Source organism: Eumetopias jubatus, unplaced genomic scaffold (genome assembly GCF_037043125.1).
Source record: "Eumetopias jubatus isolate StellerSeaLion01/CBP00866 unplaced genomic scaffold, mEumJub1_p1.0 scaffold_12, whole genome shotgun sequence".
Lineage (NCBI taxonomy): Eukaryota > Metazoa > Chordata > Mammalia > Carnivora > Otariidae > Eumetopias > Eumetopias jubatus.
Genome location: NW_028274818.1, coordinates 5,512,875 through 5,535,865, shown reverse-complemented (window position 1 = coordinate 5,535,865; position 22,991 = coordinate 5,512,875). Strand labels below are relative to the sequence as shown.

General features: G+C 51.1%; 2 protein-coding genes, 1 long non-coding RNA gene and 1 other non-coding gene across 4 annotated transcripts; 2 read left to right on the top strand and 2 right to left on the bottom strand.

Annotated features, from left to right (window-relative positions):
- The first annotated feature begins 6 nt into the window (after positions 1-6).
- PFDN2 (prefoldin subunit 2) lies at positions 7-13,028 on the top strand. The gene is made up of 4 exons (XM_028090893.2): positions 7-110; positions 11,735-11,823; positions 11,937-12,060; positions 12,727-13,028. The coding sequence occupies exons 1-4, from the start codon at positions 36-38 to the stop codon at positions 12,901-12,903; spliced, it is 465 nt and encodes a 154-aa protein (XP_027946694.1). The 5' UTR covers positions 7-35; the 3' UTR covers positions 12,904-13,028.
- TRNAK-CUU (transfer RNA lysine (anticodon CUU)) lies at positions 12,424-12,496 on the bottom strand. Its single transcript has one exon. It is a non-coding gene; the product is annotated as a tRNA-Lys (tRNA).
- Positions 13,029-13,313: 285 nt separating the features above from the next.
- KLHDC9 (kelch domain containing 9) lies at positions 13,314-15,027 on the bottom strand. The gene is made up of 4 exons (XM_028091007.2): positions 14,510-15,027; positions 14,067-14,226; positions 13,777-13,975; positions 13,314-13,510 (listed from the first exon to the last, which is right to left on the bottom strand). Exons 1-4 carry the CDS (start codon positions 15,025-15,027, stop codon positions 13,344-13,346), a joined length of 1,044 nt encoding a protein of 347 aa, XP_027946808.1. The 3' UTR covers positions 13,314-13,343.
- A 145-nt stretch (positions 15,028-15,172) lies between these two features.
- Positions 15,173-16,569, top strand: LOC114199197 (uncharacterized). The gene is made up of 2 exons (XR_003607239.1): positions 15,173-15,308; positions 16,055-16,569. It is a non-coding gene; the product is annotated as an uncharacterized LOC114199197 (long non-coding RNA).
- Positions 16,570-22,991: the final 6,422 nt, after the last annotated feature.

Sequence of the window (22,991 nt, the reverse complement as noted above, 5' to 3'; positions counted from 1 at the left end):
AGCTACGCACGCCGGAAGCCCAGCAGGCGGCGAAGATGGCGGAGAGCAGCGGTCGCGCCGGCAAGAGCAGCGGGAGCGGCGCGGGGAAAGGGGCGGTGTCGGCAGAGCAGGTGAGGAGCGGAGAACCCGAAGGAGGGCAACCGGGCCGAGTCCGGAATCGATGCGAAGAGAGGGGGGAGCCTGTGGCTGGTGCAGGCCTCACTCCGGTCTCACCTTTGCGAGGCCGCCCAGAGGGGAGGGTCCTTGGAGAAGCTGGCGGAGCCCCCGGGGAGAGAGCCGGAGAGTTGGTAGGTGAAGGCCACGCCTCCCTTGGGGTGTTGGGTGAGCCAGCAGGAGGCCGAGCCCCGAAATGCGGCGTGTGAGAGGATGCACTGTTGTGAGGGGAGATAGGTCGTCGCTTTCCCCACTTCTCCGCACCCTCAAACAGGATAGGCTGGGCCAGGCAGCTCGCAACGAATCCCGGGGGATTAGTCAACGGGCTGGTTGTGTGGTCTGTTACGTGACCCTGAAACGACGTTGACAGTCGCCCTCTGCAGAGCCACGTGACTCACATACTTGAAGAGTCTAGTGTTCCATACTATTTTGACTCGCAAGTCCTTCTTAGATTGGATTTCTTTAGCGGCCAGAAACCCTTTTCTAACCCGAGTTTGCATTTCCCCCAGTGTCTAGGATCGGGAAACGTTTGATAAATAACTCCGAAAGCCTTCTGTGGCGTGGGAGCCATAGTTTGCTAATGGTGGGGGCTAGTGTTTAATAGAGGTGGGAAGAAATCTACATAATAGAAAGGAAAACATAAACAACAGCTCTTTTAATTACAGGTTCACTTATCAGTTATTTGTTGAACAGTTACTACAGGCAAAGGTGTCTGCATAAAGATTTTTCAAAGAGCTCATAGTAAAATAAGGCCTACAAAATGCTAACATGAGGCAACGGATGAGTGTCCTAACAGGTATAAAGTGCTGTGGGAATTTGCGGACGGGGTAAAGGATGGTTTCTGCCCCCAGGTGGGGGGGGAGTGGTTGTGGTGGAAGGGAAGGGAGAAGGAACCTAATATTTTCTGAGGCTCTACCATGTGCTAGGCCCTCTGCTTGGTACAGGAAAAGATAACATGAAATGACCTTGTTTTCAAGATTGCTCACGGACTCATTTGAGAAAAGACAAACCAAACAGTAAAGATGTACAGTATTCCACACAGGCCCCTCTTTATGGTGGCTAGAAGAGGGACCCTCTAACTAAGCAGGAGGTTATGGGATTTGAAGAGTGGGTGGGAAGCGGGAGCTGTGGTATAGTGGGGTGGCTAAGAGCGTAAGAAGTGCCCTGGGGTTTGGCAGATTTGTGCTTGAATCACATTTCTACTATTTATTATGTGTAGATGACCTGTGAGTTACTTCTCTCACCTTGCCCTCCTGTAAAAATATAATGGTGCATACTTCATCACTATTTTGATTATTAGACAAGAAATGCATGCAAAGTGTTTTGCACAGTGACTGGAATATAGTATGTTTGTTTTTCTGGAAGACATAATCCTTCAGTTCAATTCTAAAGGATGAGAGAAATTAGTCAAGCAAGAAGGAAGTGGAGAATTTCCTAGGTAGAGGGACTCATATGCTTAAAAGCACTGAGGCATGAACCTGCCTGGCATGTTTAGGGTGCAGGTAGACTTAAAGTATGGGATGGAATGCAAGCCTTCAATGTAAAGAAAAAGGAATAGGAATCTAGGATGTTTCTCAGATTTCTGTCTTTGATAGATGCTGGTGTCATAGGGAATGTAGGAAGATAGGAAATGTTGGGGGAGGGGGCTGGGGAATAAGTTTATTTGGGGGTTTTGAGTTTGGGTTTCTTGTAGGATGTTCAGGCAGAGACATTTTTAATAGTCGGTTTGACTTACAAATATTGAGTTACAGAAATCCGAGTCAGAGATACAGATTAGAGAATTAGAAGCTTATGGTTGGTAGACAAAGTCATAGTTATGGGCAAAATCATCTAGGGTTTGTACAGAAAGTGAAAAAAGCAGAACAAGGGTGGAACCAATATAAGGGGTTATGGAGAAAGAGAAGAAGCCCTCAAAAGAAACTGATCAGTTGTGGTAATTGAGTTCTGAGGCTGTTCTTGCTTAACAATGTGTGGCCTTTGTGTTCCAGAGAGAACACTGGGTAAAAAATACTAGATTTATTGGGGTGCCTGGCTGGCTCAGTAGGTAGAACATGTGGTTCTTGATCTTAGAGTGGTGAGTTCAAGCCCCATGTTGGGCCTAGAGATTACTTTAAAAAATTAAAAAATATATATATATGATTTATCATTCTTGCAAATGTGAGCTACATATGTCCCTTATAAACAAGATGGAAGGAAGTAACACATTGTACTAGGTACTCATTTTTTCTTCTGTTATTTAATTACTGCTATTTGGAGTAGGTTATGTTGTTCTCCCTTTATAGGTAAGGATATTTGGATTTCAGAGACTCTAGTTAACTTACCCAAAGTCAGTAACTGGAAGAGCAGGGCTTTCACTTGAGTGGGTGATTTGAGAATCAGACAGACATATTTTTCCATGTATACATGATCATATTAAAGATACTTGAACTGAGCCTGAAGGAATGGGTAGATTTGAACAGGTGGTAATGGAAATAGAACGTAGGGAACACGATAAGAAGAGGAGAGCTAGACTGAGAAGGCGCAGGCTGACGTGAGGTGCAGGGACTGGCGAGTTTAGCTAAATCATGAGGTATAAGAAAGATGTGGTGCTTAAAGCAAGCTGAGTCTTTGCGTGGCAGAGAATTTGGAACTTTTTTATTTTATTTTATTATGTTAGTCACCATACATGACGTCATTAGTTTTGGATGTAGTGTTCCAGGATTCATTGTTTGCATATAACCCCCAGTGCTCCACGCAGAACGTGCCCTCCTTAATACCCATCACCAGGCTAACCCATCCCCCCCTTCCCTCTAGAACCCTCGGTTTGTTTCTCAGAGTCCATCGTTTGTCATGGTTCTTCTCCCCCTCTGATTTCCCCCCCCTTCATTTTTCCCTTCCTCCTATCTCCTTTTTTTTTTTTTAATATATAATGTATTACTTGTTTCAGAGGTACAGGTCTGTGATTCATCAGTCTTACACAATTCACAGTGCTCACCATTAGCACATACCCTCCCCAATGTCTGTGAATTTGGAACTTTTTAATGTAAGCAGTGAGGGAGTCACAGAAGGATGTATGGTATGCTGTTGTTATTTTTCTTTTACATAAAATAACACATGTTCATTGTGGAAATGTAGAAAACACAGGAAAAAGTACAAAATAAAAAATAAATTGCCCATGATCCTAGTATCCAAAGATAACTACTATTACCATTTTGGAATATATCCTTTGATAATACTCCAAAGGAGGTTTCTCCCCCTCCTTTATGTTTTTGTATGTTGTGTAGAGGGAAAGGGAGAACATGTCTTCTTTACATATTTATATACTTTATAATATTAGTATTATACAATGTATACTTTTGTAATCTGTGTTTGTTTTGTTTTTTAGAGGTTTTATTTATTGGAGAAAGAGCGTGAGCGAGAGAGTGAGAGAGCGTGAGCAGGGGGGAAGGGCAGAGGGAGAAGCAGATTCCTTGCTGAGCAGGGAGCCTAATGCAGGGCTTGATCCCAGGACCCTGGGATCATGACCTGAGCCAAGGGCAGACAGTTAACCGACTGAGCCATCCATGTGCCCCTGTAGTCTGTGTTTTAAGTCTAATATATCATGAACATTTTTCTATGTCATCCAAGTATTAGGAAAATTAAGTTACCAGCAGTGTATAGGATGAATTTGGAGAGTCCAAAAATAGGGAGATAATTTAGAAGACTACAGGAGTAGTTCAGACTCCATGGGTAATGAAGGCTCGGACTAGGGTGATGTCAGAGAGCCTAAGAAGGGGCGCCTGGGTGGCTCAGTCGTTAAGCGTCTGCCTTCAGCTCAGGTCATGATCCCCGGGTCCTGGGATGGAGCCCCACATCGGGCTCCCTGCTCGGTGGGAAGCCTGCTTCTCCCTCTCCCACTCCCCCTGCTTGTGTTCCCTCTCTCGCTGTGTCTCTCTCTGTCAAATAAATAAATAAAATCTTAAAAAAAAAAGAGAGAGAGAGCCTAAGAAAAATTGCTGAAGCAGGTGCAGTAAATTTGGCAGTTGTTGGGATAAGGGTGTGTTCAAAGATGAAACCAGGGTTTCCTACCTGGAGGGTTAGAGTGGTGTCATTAGCAGAAATAGGGGAGACAGGGGTGCCTGGGTGGCTAAGTCGGTTAAGCGTCTGCCTTCGGCTCAGGCTGTGATCCCCAGGGTCCTAGGATCAAGTCCCGCATTGGGCTCTCTGCTCCACAGGGAGCCCGCTTCTCCCTCTGCCTCTGCCTCTCTCTGTCTCTCTTAAATGAATAAATAAAATCTTTCCAAAAAAGAAATGGAGACAAGAAAAGGAACAGTTTAAAACGGGGTAAAAGATGATCAATTCCGCTTCAGATGACCTGAGTTTAAGGTGTCTGTAGGACATTTAAGTGGAAATGTTCTGTACTAATAGCTATTTATTGACAACCTGTTATATACTGGATATTGTCCTAAGTCCTTGATGTAAGTAATTGATCTTCACAATATTCTAGGAGACAGTTATTATCTTTATGTTATTGGTGAAGAAAAGATTCAAAAAAGAGATAACTTGCTCATGGTTAGACTGTGAAACCATTTCTTACCGACTTCAGAGCTCCTTCCTCTAACTTGGAAGTGTGGGTCTAGAATTTCTGAGAAGGCCTGGGTTTGCAGGCAGTAGAATAAAGGCAATTGTTGAAGCCATAGAAGTAGCTAAGATACGAATTGAAATAGACTAGGTAATAAAGGGAGAAGTACTATGAAAAGAATCTTAGATCCTGTCTCCATTGTGGGGATGAGAGGAGGAACTTCAGAAAGAGGAAAGGAGTGTTAAGAGAGGTAGGAGAACCAATGAACCAAAGGGTCCTGGAAACTGAAAGAGAAAAGAGAACCTTCCTTGTTTTGGGCACTGGACATATTCCCTCAGTTTAGTTCTCCTTGTTACCCTGAGGCAGTGGTTCTCAGCCTGCTGTGATTTTACCCCAGGAGAAATTGGTAATGCCTGGAGACATTTTTGGTTGTCACAAGTAGGAGCTGCTACTGGCTTTTAGTGGGTAGCAGCAGAGAGGTTGCTAAATCTCCTACCATGCACAGGATAGCCCCCTATAAGAAAGTATTTTCCTGCCCAGAGTATCAGTAGTGCTGATGTTTAGAAACCCTTCTGTATGGTATATGAACTCCATTTTATAAATGAGGAGACCAAGAGAAAAGTTAAGTAACTCGGTCATTATAGCAAGTAAAGAGCAATAGTAGGATATGAACCCATGTCAGACACAGAAGTTTGGGCTATTTCCACCCTACCACGTTGCTACTTAAAGGAAGAGAGTTTGAAGAAGCAGAGTGAAAATTGAGAAAAAAATTGTTGAATTCGGTAGGAGGCCATTCATGATTTTTGAGAGGGTAGTTTAGTAAGTAATAATAATTTAATAACTAGTATAGATAGAAGGCAATTTAAAGTGGGTTGGGAGTGAAGGGGGAGGTGAGGAAGTAGAAGCAATGAGTACAGACTAGTCCTAAAGTAGAAGATGAAGAGAAGGGCTGAGAACCGTTATTTGTTGGAGTAGTAATGTCAATGACGTTTTTTTATTTTTGTCTTTCTTTTTTTAAAAAAGATTTTATTTATTTATTAGAGAGAGAGTGTTAGCACACACAAGCAGGGAGGAGGGGCAGAGGGAGAGGGACAAGCAGACTCCCAACTGAGCAGGGAGCCTGATGATGTGGGGCTTGATCCCAGGACCCCGAGATCATGACCTGAGCCGAAGGGAGACTCTTAACCGACTGAGCCACTCAGGCGCCCCTGGTCAAAGACGTTTTCTTGATAGTTGAGTATGTTTGTCAGGAAAGGGGACACTAAACTGAAAAGAAGATTCTTAGTGACACCCCAGAAAATGCTTTTCCAAATGCATCTAGTCATAATTCTTGATCTGTTGTTCTATTTTTCACTGAACCCAGTAAGAGTAAACATCATGTAGGTAAGAAGACCAAAGGACATTTTGGAGATAAAGGTAATGATTATAGATTTTTCCTGAAGTTATCAACACTATGTGGTATTGATTAAATAAACAACAAAAAAAAAAAGAAGGAAGGAAATGGGAAAATAAATCATTGGAAATAGTTTGACTTTTTTTTTAAGATTTTATTTATTTATTTGAGAGAGAAAGCATGAGCAGGGGGAGCAGCAAAGGGAGAGGGAAAAGCAGACTCCCCACTGAGCACAGAGCCTGATGGGTCCTGAGGATCATGGCCTGAGCCGAAGTCAGCCACTTAACCAACTGAGTCATCAGGCGCCCCGACTTTTTTTTTTTTTTTAAGACTTTCTTTTTTAAGTAATCTCTACACCCATCGTGGGACTGGAACTCACAACCCTGAGATCAAGAGTTGCACGCTCTTCTGACTGAGCCCGCCAGGGGCCGGCCCCTAGTTTGACCTTAAATGAGAGGTGATACATGACAAGCCAGTAATAATACATCAGTAGAAAATGGATTCTTGGAGTTCAACAAACCTGGGTAGAAGTACTGGTTCACTGTGTTACTTTCACACACACACACACACACACACACACACACACACACACACACACACCCTACCAGCCTTGCTCTACACACACACACACACACACACACACACACACCCTACCAGCCTTGCTCTACACACACACACACACACACACACACACCCTACCAGCCTTGCTCTACACACACACACACACACACACACACACACACACACACACACACACACACCCTAGCTCTACTGATCTATAAAGTGAAGTACGTGTCTTAAACTGTGTTTTTATTTTAGAATTAAATGAGATAAAGAGTAGCAGAGTGCTTGGCATATAGTAGTGTTCTTTTACTTATAAACTGGGAGGAAGGTGCTTTACTGTAGGACTGTGGAAAATATAGGTATTTAAAAAGAGGTTGCATTTGCATATTTAAAATTTCAAAGAAGGTAACAAAGATTAGAAGGCAGGCTGCATGATTGAAAGTTAGGAACGCAATAAAATTGGAATAATTTTTTTTTTTACGATTTTATTTATTTGAGAGAGAATGAGAGATAGCACGAGAGGGAAGAGGGTCAGAGGGAGAAGCAGACTCCCTGCTGAGCAGGGAGTCCGATGTGGGACTTGATCCCGGGACTCCAGGATCATGACCTGAGCCGAAGGCAGTCGCTTAACCAACTGAGCCACCCAGGCGCCCCTAAAATTGGAATAATTTTCTATCAAAAAAATTTAAGGAGGGTGCCTGGGTGGCTCAGTTGGTTAAGCATCTGCCTTCAGCTCAGGTCATGATCCAGGAGTCCTGGGATCGAGTCCCACATCGGGCTCCCTGCTCAGTTGGGAGTCTGCTTCTCTCCCTTTACTGCTCCCCCTCCACTTTTGCTGTCTCTCGCTCTCTCTCAAATAAATAAAATCTTCTAAAAAATTTAAGGAATTGATGTGCTTTATTTTATTCTTAATTTTTTTTTTAAAGATTTTATTTATTTGACAGAGTGAGAGGGCACAAGTAGGGTTAAAGGGAGAAGCAGGCTCCCCACAGAGCAGGGAGCCCAATGGAGGGCTCGATGCGGGACTTGATCTCAGGCCCCTGGGATCATGACCTCAGCCGAAGGCAGATGCTTAACCGACTGAGCCACCCAGGTGCCCCGATATGCTTTATTATTATTTTTTTTGAGAGAGAGAGAGAGAGCCGCATATACTCGAGTGAGGGGGAGGGGCAGAGGGAGAGGTTCTCTCTCAGAACCTAAGCAGGTTCCATACTCAGCTCAGAGCCTGATGTGGGGCTCCATCCTATGACCCTGAGATCATGACCTGAGCCAGAATCAAGAGTCAGACACTTAACTGACTGAACCACCCAGACATGATACACATTTATATGTGAGCACATAGAAGGGGTTAACATATGGGATGTGTTAACTAATTTTATTTTGGTAATCATTTCACAATATGTACATACATCAAGTCATAATGTTGTATACCTTACACTTACACAATGTCATATGTCATTATATCTCAGTAAAGCTGGGGCGGGGGAAGAAAACCATGTCCTGTATAAAATTGTTTGTATGTGCCAATTATGAGAATGTAAAGAGCTCTGCATAGTTACCAGGATTGCAGTTACTTTTGAATAAACAGCTGGTATTTTAATTTAATTGGATTCTTTTTCAGTAGGAATGTTTACATGTAACATGATGATTTTAGTAGGGTTGAGAGAATCAACACTGACCTGGCCATCCCTGCTTATACCAGACAACTTTAGGAGAACGGGGAGTAAGGGAAAGAGAAGGAAATTTAATTCTAGCCATAAGGGAGAAGACCATTAGAAAAGTTGTATTTTAACAGGAAGAATGTGGGAATAGATCACAGCCCTTCTGTCTTCATTATGTGGCAGACCCCAGAGATGGCAGGTTAATATTAGTTTATTTTACATCTAATTTCCAGTTAGGTTACAGTTAGCTGCTAAGAGATGTCATTTTCTTTAAGTACACCAGTGGCTGAAATTTTCCATAAAACTGTGGTAACTCATACACTTAAATAGATTTATTCTAGTTTGACATTTGATTACAAGTTCATAAACTGGACCAGGAGGAAATAGGGGTTGTTTATTAACAAGAATGTTTGAAGAAAAATTGGAATTAAAAAAAATCTCTCTTTTGCCTTTAGTTGTGTTAAATTGGTGGTTGAAAAGTAGATTCTTATTAATTACTAAGGAAAATAAGTTCAGGCCTCAGAAATTTTAGACTCTTAAGCTGATTTCATTGGTGTATTTAACAACATACATCTAGAAGAGTGGGTCATTTGGGTGCTAGGAGAGCATCTAGAATCTGGTTTAGTTATGGAATTTTCTTAGGTGAAATTATTGTGTTTTTTTTTTTTTAAGATTTTTTATTTATTTACTTGCCAGAGAGAGACACAGCGAGAGAGGGAACACAAGCAGGGGGAGTGGGAGAGGGAGAAGCAGGCTCCCCGCGGAGCAGGGAGCCCGATGGGGGGCTCCATCCCAGGACCCTGGGACCATGACCTGAGCCGAAGGCAGACGCCCAACGACTGAGCCACCCAGGCGCCCCTTAGGTGAAATTATTTTGATCTGTAACACTGACAGTGGAGAAAAAGCTAACTATAAATGGAATAGTTTGGTATAGGCGGTGGAGGTGAAGGAAGAACAGCTTATAAACGAGTTAGGTTCTCAAGGCGTCTGTTGGAACGAGTGGACGGAGTGGACGGAGTGGAGATGGATCGGTGGGGGCCTGGAGATGCAGCACGCTGCTCGAGTGGCGGGGTCCTAGCCAGACCTGTTCCTTGGCTTTTTGAGCAGTAGAGGGATGTAGGGGTGGCACAGGTTAGCCGTTAGGATCTTACTAGCTGGGGGCGCCCGGGTGGCTCAGTCGTTAAGCGTCTGCCTTCGGCTCAGGTCATGGTCCCAGGGTCCTGGGATCGAGTCCCACATCGGGCTCCCTGCTCCGCGGGAAGCCTACTTCTCCCTCTCCCACTCCCCCTGCTCGTGTTCCCTCTCTCACTGTGTCTCTCTCTGTCAAATAAATAAATAAAATCTTTTTTTTTTTAAGATTTTATTTATTTATTCATGAGAGACAGAGAGAGAGAGAGGCAGAGGGAGAAGCAGGCTCCCAAGGAGCAGGGAGCCCGATGTGGGACTCGATCCCAGGACTCTGGGATCATGACCTGAGCCGAAGGCAGACACTTAACCATCTGAGCCACCCAGGCGCCCTAAATAAATAAAATCTTTAAAAAAAAAAAAAAGGATCTTGACTAGCTGTCAGTGAGCCTTGCAGAGAGCGCTAGAGATAAAAGATCCTAGTAAGGTTGAGGTGGTTGTTCATTAGTGGCAGTGAGACTGGACATGATGTGAACGGGAGTGAGAGCTTCAGCAGTAGTTTGAGTGGGTGGGCTCACTGCTCTCCGCTGAGCAGGAGGGGCCGGAGGGGAGGCCGTGTGGGTTTGGAGAGAAGGCTGTGATAGTAGTTAATGTACTCTCCTGCTTAGAGAGTCCTTTCATACTAACTGGTTCACAGGATACAACAGCTCAATAGAGTAGGTTCCCTGTGTGTTTCACACGTGAGGGAACTAAGGCTCGAAGAGAGTAACCCCGTGGTTCTCAGTTCTGGCTGCACTAATAGAATTATGTGGGAGAGCTTTTGAAAATACTGAGGCCTGGGGCGTCTGGGTGGCTCAGGGTTAAGTGTCCCACTTGTCTCTTGATTTCGGCTCAGGTCACGATCTCGGCTCAGGTCATGATCTCAGGGTCATGAGATCGAGCCCCAGGCTCCGGGCTCAGTGCGAGTCTGCTTGGGATTCTCTCTCTCCCTCTGCTCTTCCCCCACGTGCATGCACATTCTCTCTCTCTCTCTAAAAGTAAATAAAATCTTAAGAAAGAAAGAAATACTTATGCCTGGGCCTCACCCAGTGATTGTGTAATTGTTCTGAGACGCCACTGTTCACGCTACCCTGGGGATTCTGATGTGTAGCCAGGGTTGAGAACCATACGGTTAAATGTCCGAGGCCATAGAGCCAGTATGCGGCAGAGACAAAACCTGAAATCCGGTCTTTTGTCCCCGGGCCCCAGGTTTTCCTTTTTTTTTTTTCTCCTACCCCAGCCACCCCCACAATTTGCTGTCCTCATTACCTTTTCTACCTTTCATCTGATGTTCCTCTCCACACACAGTCCTCAGCCCTGTACTTAAAAGTCATGGGGGTGGTGATAGTAGTACCCAGTCTGGTTTTCATGAAATTTTAATTCCCTGCTCCGTTTCTGGGGAACAAGGAGCTCGTAGTAATCATTCCTCTGGGCCTTTACATACGTTACTTCTTACGCATCTCTTGCACCCCTTCTTCTCCCAGTTTCTCATCCTTCAGGCTTCAGTGAAGGCAGTGTGTCTCCGCAAGCCTGTGTTAGGGTTTCTAGGCTACAGAAACGGACTCTGGCCAACGTTTTTTTGTTTCTTTTTAAGTAGTGTTTTGGAAGGAGAGTGGGTCATTCAGAGAATTGAACACAATGAGAAGAAAGATTCAAGAACTGGGTCACACCAAGTTCAAGAACCAGGGCAGCTTTGGGGATTTCAGGAAGAGGGACCGAGGATCATCTGTGCAGGACAGCTGGTTGTCTTGGCTCCCACTGTCTTCTAGACCTCTTTGTCTCTCCCCCAAAATTGGTTCCTATACAGAGACTCTGGTATAGAACAGGTCGCTGCCCCCGTGGTCAGGGAGCATGGGTCCTGTGAATAGTAGCCCCACAAGCAGCCCACTGAGCTCAGGAAGGGCAGTTTCCCTGTGGGAGGAATGCTGGGCAGACCCAAACGAGAGTTACCCACTACAAAGCCTTTGCAGACAGCTCTCTCTCCCTGCAAGTCTGAGCACCCCCCCCACCTGTAGTACACGCGCCTGTCCCTCCCCATGCGGAAGCCGCAGGAGGGCCCGGCACAGTTCTCACACGCAGTAGGCTCTCCGTAAGTGTTGCGCGAGTGGAAGTCCTGACAGACTAAAGGTAGAAATCACAAACTTGGGTTCCACTCCTTTTCCAAGGTAGGTGTCCAGAGCTTGCCCTCCTGTGTTGTTTCTGGAGCCTCTGCCATGTCCACCGTCTCCTCTCTCACTTAACTCTTTCTCGTCTTCTAAGGTGATTGCTGGCTTCAATCGCCTTCGGCAGGAACAGCGGGGTCTGGCGTCCAAAGCCGCTGAGCTGGAGATGGAGCTGAACGAGCACAGGTGAGGAGGTTGGGGAGCAGCAAACGGAAGGAGAGTTGGCCGGGCCATTTTGTGAGGGCTGGTTGCAGTCGGTGGGGCCAAATTCTCAGCTGCGCCTTGTCCTCCTGCCGCAGCCTCGTGATCGACACGCTGAAGGAGGTGGATGAGGCCCGCAAGTGCTACCGCATGGTTGGAGGTGTGCTGGTCGAGCGGACAGTCAAAGAGGTGCTGCCTGCCCTGGAGAGCAACAAGGAGCAGGTGAGCAGGGATCCCTGAGAAGCTCTGGGCAGCTGAGGGGTGTAGGCCAGTGGGTAGGAACCCATGTTGAAGACAGCATAAAAAGCCTGTTAGCCTGTGCTTTTTATGCTCTGTTAAGTCTAGACTAAGACAGGAGTAGTTTCGGGCTGCCAGCCTTTTTCCCTGCGCTCTGTGACCTGGCCGATCTGGGGGAGAGGGGGCAGGGAGAGCCATGTTTCTCACAGCGTAGTCCATGGATACCTGCATCCAGGTCACCTGGAGGACTGACTTTAAAATGCAGCTTCCTGGACCCATTGATTCAGAACAGTTGGAGGTGGGGGCCTGTGGAGTGGCTTTTTTTTTTTTTTTTTTAAGTAATCTCGGCGCCCGGCATGGGGCTTGAACCCACAACCCTGAGATTAAGGGTCGCATGCTCTACCAACTGAGCCAGCCAGGCACCCGTGGAGTAGCGTTTTAAAAACAAACAGCCCAAGTGGTTCTTAATGTACATTAAAGTTTATAAATCATTGTGTTTGAGAAAGGCATACTTTTAGTGCCTGGCTCTCCTGTTAATACTTGGTGAGGCTAGAGGTATCATCCCTCCATCACATCCCCAGCCATAGTCCGTACCAGGCAGGGGAAGGGAGTCCTGAAAGCCTCATGTAATCCCTGTCGCTTGCCCTCTAGATACAGAAGATCATTGAGACACTCACACAGCAGCTTCAGGCAAAGGGAAGAGAATTAAATGAATTCCGGGAAAAGCACAACATTCGTCTCATGGGGGAAGATGAGAAACCAGCAGCCAAGGAGAACTCAGAAGGGGCTGGGGCGAAGTCCAGCTCGGCCGGAGTGTTGGTCTCCTAGGGATCAAGACCTTTGCATTTTTTTCTACCCTAACTCCCACTTCTTCTAATTTCTCTTTATTGTTATTATTATTATTTTCTCTGCTATTGTAATATTTTTTTGTTAATTAAATGTTTTGGTCAGAATGCTTAGCTCTAGCCTGAAGCTTTCTCCCAGTATGAGGGGTGGGATCTGCATGAGGCATGGAAAGCCTATGACTTGTGGGGTTTGGTTCCAGCAGGCTAATGGCTCATGATATCAGAGGAGGTCCCATATTTTATCCTTTCCCTTGCAAATAAAGATGTGGCTACTTGTTGACTACCCTCCCCCCAAAAAAGATTCACAGACAAAGTTGACTCTCAGATCGGAATTTAATAAGCACTTGAAATGAGACAGATAGCTCTGGTGGTAATGGTTTATGAGTTTGCAACAAAGCAGAGGCTGTGTCTTGGCACTGCTCTTTAGATAAATAGGTCCAGGGTGCACACCTGTGGACTAGGTGTCCTGCCATCCTCACCAAAACCCCCAACCAGGTAAAGCTGATCATTCCAAAGGCAGGTCCGATGGCCCACACGTTTCAGCGCATGGTCTGCGCAGGGGAAGTGGAACCACGTGGAAGGGGGCTTGCCTGTTGGGTCAGAAAGTGCTCAGTGAGGCAGCAGCATCTCGGCACCGTGGGGCTTCTGCTCCTCACAAGACCAAAGGTTTGCCCCGCCTTTTTTCTCCTCACTTGATTTGTGGGCCTCTTCACAGTTGAATACTCTGTGTATTCCTTTAACTTGTCAATTTTTGCTCCTCCCTACCCATCACTCTGTCCTCTCTCTGCACCTGCAGGTTCTTCCATGTCCCCACCTTCTCCCCACCTTCTCCCCTCCTCAACCAGCCAGCCCTCACGGGTGTCATAGACGTAGAGGTCATTGCAGATGGTATCTCTGGCTCTGGTCAGAGTTTCTCCACCAAACAGCACGGCGAAGGGCCCCACCACAGAACATGAGTGATGCCGAAGTCCCCGAGGCCCCTGCTGGGACCCCTGCCCAGTGCTCACAAGCCTGGCAAGCTGTTCCGTCAAATGGGGGGCAGCAGGTGGTTCCTCCTTCCGGAAGAAAGAAGAGGTTGGCTGGGGGGATTTAGGCCTCACCATTTTAGCCCCCTTCCACCCTCAGCAAGATGTGAGTAGATAATACCTTAATCTTTCCCGGACTCCAATGCCCAGCTACTTCTGGTTCAGCCGAGTTGCAACCCCCAAAGAGCAGCAGCTGGTGAGCTGGGTGGGGCCCGGGAGTCCGGAGCAGGGCGGCACAGTGACCCGAGCGGGAGGCTGTGTGGCAGCCCTCCTCCTTGTAGCTGTGGGGATGCAGAAGTTCGGCCCGGAAAACAAAAGGGCTGTACTGCCTGGGCCCCAGCACCTTCCTTTCGTGGCAAGCCCAGAAAGGAGGCCGGGCGGTGCCGTGGGCGGAGGAGAGGAGGGTGATACCAGCCGAGAGCGCGCCGTGCTCTCTTGTCACGGTGGATGCGGGGGAAGGGGGGGTCAGGGTGTGGACAGGGTGCCCGCGGTTCTGCCGAGCCTTCGCTTTTCTAGAGCATGGATGAAGGGAGGGTGAGACGTTTGGGGCAGGGGGTGCCATACCAGTAGGTGCGGGCGCCGGGGTCCAGCCTCAGCGTGTAGATGCTTCCGTAGCGACGCTGAGTGCGGGTCCCACCCTCCCGGCCTGCCACCCGCAGCTCTCGGTCTGAGATGCGGGTGCAGGTGTGGCTACTGAGGCCGGCGGGGGGGCAGCTGCCGGGGGCCGCGCTCCACGCCTCCCACACCCCGCGCTCCGTGTCCAGCGCGGCCACCGTGGCCAGGCGGCGCGCCCCGTCCCAGCCGCCCACCACGCAGAGCCAGCGTCCGCCCGCAGGCACTGCGTCGTGGTGGCTGCGCCGCGGGCCGCCCCGGGCGCCCATCTGCACCGCCTGGCCCGCGGCCGGGTCGAAGACCACCGTATCGCCGCTCGGCTCTGTTGCCCCTCCGGCCCGGAGGCCCCCCACCAGGTAGAAGCGGCCCCGCAGCTCAGTGCAGGAGTGGAAGGCCCGCGCCAGGAGCGCGTCCCGAGCCACCGGCCGCCAGGTCCAGCTCGCGCCCCCCGGGGGCCCCGCCAGCGCCATGGCACCCCCCGCACCCCCCCCGCCCCCGGAGCTTCCCGAGTCCCTGCCTCCCACTACCGTCGCCCAGCAACTGCCGCTGCACCGGCAGCGCGACCGCTGCAAAGTGAAGGTCGCAAAAGCACCGGTTACCGTGGAGACAGGAGACCTGGGTAGCTGCGGGAATGGACGGTGCTGTCACCGTGGCGACGGCAGCTGGGCGAGGTCCAGAACAATCCTGGAAGTCGGAGGGCAGCCAGGGCCTCAGAAGGACCCCTGTTATCAAAGCTGCGAGCGGATTTGAGGTACAGGCGCGGCTCTGCAGGGGCAGGGGGGACACCCGTTTCCAAATCCACCTGACCTCCCCAGGGGTGAGTCAGAGGGGGAGGCCGGGAACGGGGCCCAAGCACTGGCCTGGGAGTCAGGAGATCGTGGGTTCTGGTCCCAACCGTGCCCCTGACTCTCAGGGTGAGTCTCTGTAGGCCTCCTCGGCTTTCTCATTTATAAACTGTGCTGTGTCTTTCAGAAGACGTTCCCTGCTAGAGCCTTGACGGTCCTGGTGGATCCGGGGCGGGGGGGGGGGGGGGGGGGGGAGCGTCCTTTCTGCTCTGGCCACTAGAGGGTGGTAGAGCTTGCCTCTCAGGGCACATCGTCGGGTGGGGGGGGGGAGAGAGGGAGAGGGAGAGAGAGAGAGAGAGAGAGAGAGAGAGAGAGAGAGAGAGAGAGAGAGAGATTGGGTTGGGGGTCGGTGAGGGAAAATGCTTAAGCCTCCGAGAACTTTTCACTACTGAGTCCTGGGATGGATAATGCCTTATTTCAGCTTGCCTCTTAGGCTGATACAATGCAAGGAAACTGCGGGACGGTGGCATCTGGAACTGGAGATGAAGGGCAGGGAGTTTCTGTAAGATCCAGGGCAGAAGCTGCCCAGCCTTAGAAGCTGGATGGGGGTGTAGCAGGGGAGGAGGGAGAGGAACAGACTCCCGCCCCTCCCTGGCATCTCCCTTTTATTCAAGCCAAGTCCCTGAGCCTCTTCCCAACTCTGTCCCTCCAGGACCCAGTGGAGAATGAAGAGGCCCAGATCCAAGCTGACTAATTTTGGCTACGGGAGGAAATGCAGACCGATTTCTACTCTGCAGAAACAGAGTGTGGGACAGAAACAGGACGTGTGTCCCCAGTGCCGGGCTGCGAATGGGAGTGATGGCTGCTGCTTTTGCCTTTGGTTTCTACACATCAGCTAATTCCCCATCATGCCCCAGGAATGGAGGCATAGAGAATGACCAGGGCTGCAGTGCGGAGGAACGTGTAATACAGGGGTCTGATGGCACAGGCCCCTGACCTGAACCGTTGGTCCTCAGAGGAAACAGCATGGAGAGATGGTGGGCCGGAAGGCGCAGAGAGACCAGAGGGTCACAAGACCTGTTTCCCACTTGTTCCTGAAGCCGAGATCCAGGAAGAGCTTTGAAAGTCTCTACCCACTCATTTCCAGATTTCCCAGGGTCTACGAGGTCTAACAGAGAGGATCCTCAGTTTTCCCAGATCCTGGAAACAAAATCTCTAAAAAAATCACCAACTTTTTTTTTTTAAGACTTATTTATTTATTTGGGAGAAAGCACGAGTGGGAGGAGGGGCGGGGGGAGGGGGAGAGCATCTGGAGCCGACTCCTCACCGGGCGCAGAGCCCGGCACGGGCCTCCGTCTCACGGCCTTCTGATCGTGACCTGAGCGCAAACCAAGAGTCAGACGCTTAACCAACTGAGCCGCCCAGGTGCCCCCCGTATCACCGAATTCTGACGTCCCTGACTGAAATCCGAAAGCCAGCCTTCTCCCCGAGACTTCCCTGACTGGCTAGGCTCCTAACAGCGGGACTCGAGATCTATCATACTCCCGGGATTTAGGCAAGGAGCTGTCTGGGGGGTGGCCCTTGGTGGCCTATATGCACATTTTGCCAGACTCATTTTCTTTCTTTTCTTCCCCCAGAGCTTTTATTTTTTCAAAGTAACCTCTACACCCAACGTGAGGCTCAAACCCACAACCCCGAGATCAAGTCACATGTTCTGCGGACTGAGCCCGCCAGGGGCCCCGGGGTAGACTCATTTTCTGCCTCTCCTGGGTGGAACAGGGGCCTCCCCATCCCAGGGGCCTTTCCAGCTTTTCTCTCACAGCTCAGTGTTCCTTTCCCCGGCTCCCACTCTGACTCTGTGTCCTCGCTAGTTTGCATTTCACTGGGATGTAGAACCTGAACCTCACGTACTCCTTGGCCATCCCCCCTCCAGGCCCATCTAGTAGCTGGAGGTGTTTCCATTGCATAGACCCAGGGGAGGAGCTGCTTAGGACTCCTACCTCCTCTGGTTAGTCGGAATCGAGCCCAAATCTTGGAGAAGGCAGAAAAGAATCCAGGGGAAAGAGGAAGGCGGGGGGCGGGGGGGGAGAGAACAAGACAAAAAGGAAAGAAAAGCCAGTCTGCCTTTGTGTGACATGTGCTTCATACCCCAGAGCAGCATCTAAAGTGGTCTGTGATGGCCCTGTCAGTGTTCCAGAAACTGAGGGGCATTAAGACAGAGTGAAGTGTGGCCCTGAAAGGGGACTGTGTGAGAATAGGAGAAGAGCAGCCAGAAGGGCTCCTTTTCTGGCCCTGCTTTCACCTGCTAATAATATCCAGGGACAACCTCTGTGCGGGAGCGGGGCTGGGGGCCAGACCCTCCTGAAAGTCTCCCAGGCCTGACAGGGCCCTCTGGTGGCCGCTTCTGGTGAGCAAGGGTGCCTAGAGCCCGGCTTCCCAGTCTCAGATGTCTGTCCCCGCCCCAGACCGCTACCTGCTCGTCTCAACCCTCCACAGAACTCTTAACTCTGTTCTCTCCTTCCCTTAACTTCACTCTGACCCTGGAGCCATCCCCGGTTCTCAGCACTGTTCCGGGCACAAAGGCTGGAGACGTTCTCCAGACCGCCTCCACCCCCCTGCCTGGCTCCTCCTCTGCTGTCCTCTGATCTTCTGCGTTTTTCCCCAGCTCCTTCTGGCCAGTTGACTGCCTGGCCCCATGCCTTCCTGGCCCTAATCCTGGCTCTTTGCTCTTAGTTCGGCCAGAATAAGGACATGGATGAACAGAAGGACAGAGGAATGGCCAGGACCAGAGCCGGCGGTGAGAGGCCAGATCGTGAGAGCTCTCGCTCCCTTGAGACGTGAGCAGGAAGGAGTGTGAGGGAAAGTCGGGACTGTGAGCAGACAAGGTGGAGTGGAGAGGCGATCAGGCCGGTTGGGGTGGGGGGAGGTGGGCTCAGGATGCGGAAAAACTGGAATTGTTAAGGGACTTGGTGATGCGCAGTAGGAAAATGTCACCGGGTCCATGCTGAGTGGTTGAAGTGGAGCGCAGGAGAGGGAAGCAGGCGGAGGGCGCGGCAGTGGGCAAGGCGGCGTTCAGAAATTTCTCTTCTGGTCTTTCTGTCTCTGTTGCAGACTTTGTCTCAGCTTCTTTGTCTCTTTGAATTACTCCTCATCATCCCTCCGTGTGTGTCTATTTCCCACCCTACTCCTTTCTTTCTCTAGGCGTCTGCCTGTCTCCGTGTGCCCTGAGATCTGTCTCTCACCAGCTCTACCTTTGGGTTTCTCAGTCTGCCCTGCTCTCTCTCGCCCTCAGTCCTGCTGAACAGAGCCAACACTCGGACTTTCCTGCAAGGAGCTTTGGAACCTTCCAGGAGTGGCCAGGCTTCTCCCCTTTGGCTGCATTGTAGCCTGGAGGCTGTCCCTGGGCACTGTCCCAGGGTATCAGTTCCTGACGGGGACCTGAGTGAGCTGCAGTGTATGGGCCCTTTCCAGGGAGTAGAACTTCCCCACAGCAGACCGTAGAGCATGGCGGCCCGGGCCCAGGAGGGAAGCAGGCTAGCAGGGGGACTTAGACTCATCTCTGCTCCTCTACCCTTTCCTTCCAGTTCATGGACCAGTGCTCCCTGATCCTGCAAACTATCACAGGAAAGAACTCTCGCTCTCTTTCTTGCTTCCTGGCCCTTCGTTTTTTACACCACTTCTAGAACTGAAAGAGAAACAGGCTCAAAAATGCTTCGAGGTGATGCCGGAGGGCAGCGACTTAGGGCTGCCTGCAAGGAAGGCCTGCAGTGCCTTTTGGGGCCAGTGTGGGGAGATGCTCAGGAGGGGAGTCCGGGGCCTGCCCTGCTGGGCTTGCACCCCTGCCTTCTGCCACAGACCGGGGCAGCTGAGTCGGGGGTGACAGGAGCTCAGGCGATGGCCAGGAAGCGGCTGTCTTTGGTTGGCAGAGGCAGCATACCCGCCGCATCCAAGCTGAATGTTTGGATGAGTGTGAGAAACTCCAAAGGCCTGGTGCTTCCTGAAGGCGCCTCTGGTGGTGCGGGCTCTGCAGGCCACCTGGGCCCTGGGGACTGCCTCCATGTCTCCCCACAGGTGGGCTTCCTGGGAGGAGCCTGGTGCCTTGTGTGGTTGGGACGGAGACTGGGAGAGGGCAGGGGGGCACAGCTTGGGATCCTCACTAGAATCCGTTCTCTTGCCAAGCGCCCAGGACCCTGCTTGCCTTTGCTCTTACCCCTCCCTGCTGCTGTACCCCCCGCTGCCACCGTCCCCGCTTGGAAGACTGATTTCCATGAGGGCTCCCACTCTCGTCCTAGACCTGCCACGACCTGTTTCTGGAGCCTTCTAAAAGTGCCAGCCCATCCAGAGACACAGGGTCAAAGAATAAAGGCATCTGTCTCTTATCCCAGGCCCCGGGCCCTGAGTTGGTCCTGTATTTGCAGATGCCTGGGGAGCCTACGGGGTGAGAGCAAGGAGGAGGGGATTCTGCACCCAACGGCCTTCTGGGGAACAGGGCCCGCACGTGCCTTTTGCTGAGCCATCTTCCCCGGGTGGGTCACTCCAGCTGTAGACACCTTTAGGAACAAGCAGCTCCAGCCCCCTGAGCTCCAAGGGGCGGTGGGAGGCAACCAGGAAGTGTGGTTGCCATGAGGGAATGGGGCCGGGGACTGGGCGTCCCTGGGCGTCACTGGGCCTGCAGCACAGGGAGATAGGAACAGCACCGCACGTGTCAGATGGAGCCTTCAGATGCAATCTCTTGGAAAACAGGATGCCACCATCCTAATACTGGGCACAGTGGCTCCAGCCCCAGGGGGCAAAGGTGTTTTTCAGTGGAGGAAAAGCTCCTGGAAACCATGCTCCGTATGGGGCTCTCTGCATGTGGGGGGCATCCTAGGAAGGAGCAGAAGTGAGCTTTAAGCCTTGGTCCTGGGGGATAGCATCAGATTCCATATGAGCAGTCTTCCACCACCACGTCGATCAGCACCCCCAAAGCCTTTCTGTACAAACTGTAGAAACCAAGGCAATGAGCAGCTCAGAAACAGCTTCCTCTCACACGGAGAAACAAAGCCGGGTAGAAATGGGCGGCAGACATTTTGTCCACACCAGGCTTCTACCTCGTTCCGCCAATTTATAATCCACTCTCGTCTCTCCCAAAGCCCGAGGGTCTCCCCTGCCCCCGCCCCCCAAGCCTCTGACTCTTCTCTGACCTGGGATCTCACCGCAAAGAGGGATGTTGCTCATCAAGGAGCTCTCTGGTTTACTCCCACCCCAACCCATCCTCCTGACTGCCCCCCAGCCCACCCCTCCCCCGCCTTGACCAGCTGCTCCCCCCCCCCCGGCCCACCCCTCCCCCGCCTTGACCAGCTCCTCCCCCCCCTCGGCCCGACCCTCGCTCTCACTCTTCTCACCACCCCACCCCACGCATCCTTGTCCCTCCCTGACTCACCTCCAAGTCCCACTGACACAAACAAAACTTTCAGCACAACCCACTCGGACCGGTTTGGCTTAGGCGTGCAGCCTGCCATGGGGACAGAGATGAGTTGTAAGCAGATGCGTGGACACAAGCAGATTGTGAACATCTGCAGTTGTACTCGCAGGAACAGCCCCGAATCTGGATGCGGCAGGTGCACAGAGACAGGAAGGGAACACAGGTTGGTGGACCACAGCGTCCTTAAGTTTCTGTGTCCCAGCTCTCCTGACTGAGGGCTCACGGAGGGCACAGGGACCCTGTGTTAGGTGTCCCTGTCCCCTCCCTGGAGCCTACCCCAAAGCGGTGCTCACTAAGTGTCTGTGAGTACACTAAGGCAGGCAGGCACGCACGGCGATGCCACTCGGGCGGGTACACGCGCTGAAGATGCCACCTGGGCTTGAACTGCTCCCATTCGTGGGGCCCAGAATTTGGGTGGGGGGAGGGGAGGCAGTGAGGCACGAGGGCAATGGGGGTTCAGTGAGGAAGAAAGAACAGAACCCAGGAAACCAGGCACTGGCCTAGGTCTTGCCCAGCCAGGATTTTCTTCCAGCCCCAGCCCTGGAATCTGCCTTTCCCCAGGCCTCATCCCAGAGGAGGGAAGGAAAAGCCTAAGTGTGACGGCCTGTTCCCCCAAGAGCACGGCCCTCGTGAGACGCACAAGGGTGAGGACACAGGGCGGAGAGTGAGTTGGAGATGGGTATTTGTTAGATGAGGGCGGGCCAGACTCCTACCTCAAACCAAGGCCAGGGGTGGCCGCCTGGCCTGAGTGCACCGGGTACGTCAATATTTATTTGACTGCACACGGGCAAGTCCCGCCTCCCCTCAGTGCTCCAAATGGCGGAGTAGGGGTGAGTGATGGAGGGGCTCACAGACTTCCTGGCCGGTGGCACTGTGCAGGGGTGGGGGTACACCGTGAATGGGAAGGTGGAGGCGATACAGGCGCTGGATGCCCACCCCGTGACCTAACTGCTGTCCCACCCCCCATGCCTCAGTTTCTCCTCCGGTTTCCTGGACCAGGAGGGGTGAATCCGTGGGAAGGAAAGGAGCTCCTCTGAAACCATGCGATAGGATCCAAGGTGTGATAATTATAATTATAACACGGGATGCTCCCCCCTCCCATCCCCCCGGCCCTACTCCGCCCCTGCCGCAGCGGATCTCAAAGCGGCATCGGGGTGAGGCTGCCCTTCCGGCACAGGCGGGGACCTAAGGAGGGGAAGGGGTTTGCCAAGGTGGAGGTGGAGAGAAACTGGGGAGTTTGGGCATCTGGCCTGGCCCTTGAGGCCACCCCTGACCCTCTGGAAATAGCCCTCAAAGAAGAGGTTATGAGCACGGTCACTGCCAAGAGTTGGATCTAGACCAGAGTAGGGGGTCATGGTCCAGAGGCAGGGTGAGGGTCCGGGGGACGGCCCAGGACCAGGGGAGTCAGGATCTCCCCTTTACTGACCCTCCTGGACCACCCTTTCCATACTGACGTCCATCCACTCACCAATTCATGCCTCCGGCAAAAGTGTGTTCAGTGCCCACCAAGTGCCGCGGGCTGACCTAGCAGGGGTGACGGAGGCGAGGTCATTAAACAAGCCTGACGGTTCCAGGAGTTCACAGACCCCAGCTCTGGTCCTGTGCCTCAGCTTCACACATTTGCTGGGTCCCTGGCACGCAGCAGGCTCCAATCCATGCTTTGTGAACCGAAGCTTACATTTAGGTAAGGAGATAAGATGTGCACAAATTATGGTACATAAGCTATAATAAAGGGACTAGCAGAGGCTGGGGAAGAACAGAGGGAGAAAGATTCATTTTGGGTGGGAGGAGCTGAGAAAGCTTCGTGGAAGATGTGGCATCTGAGGTCAGCTTTGAAAGATGAATGCGATTTTGAGAGTTGGGGGTGTGGGCTGTGGGGTGTGGGAAATAGTCTACACAAGATGACCCTCCCTTACTGCTCTCGAGTCCTCCTTCCTGCCTCTGGCCACACAAAAGAGTCCTGCTGCAAAGCTTAACCTATATTTCCTTTTCTCAGGTTTCACTCCATATTTACCTGTTTGTTTTTTTTAAGATTTTATTTATTTATTTGACAAAGAGAGAGAGACACAGCGAGAGAGGGAACACAAGCAGGGGGAGTGGGAGAAGGGAGAAGCAGGCTTCCCGCCGAGCAGGGAGCCCCATGCGGGGCTCGATCCCAGTACGCTGGGATCACGACCTGAGCGGA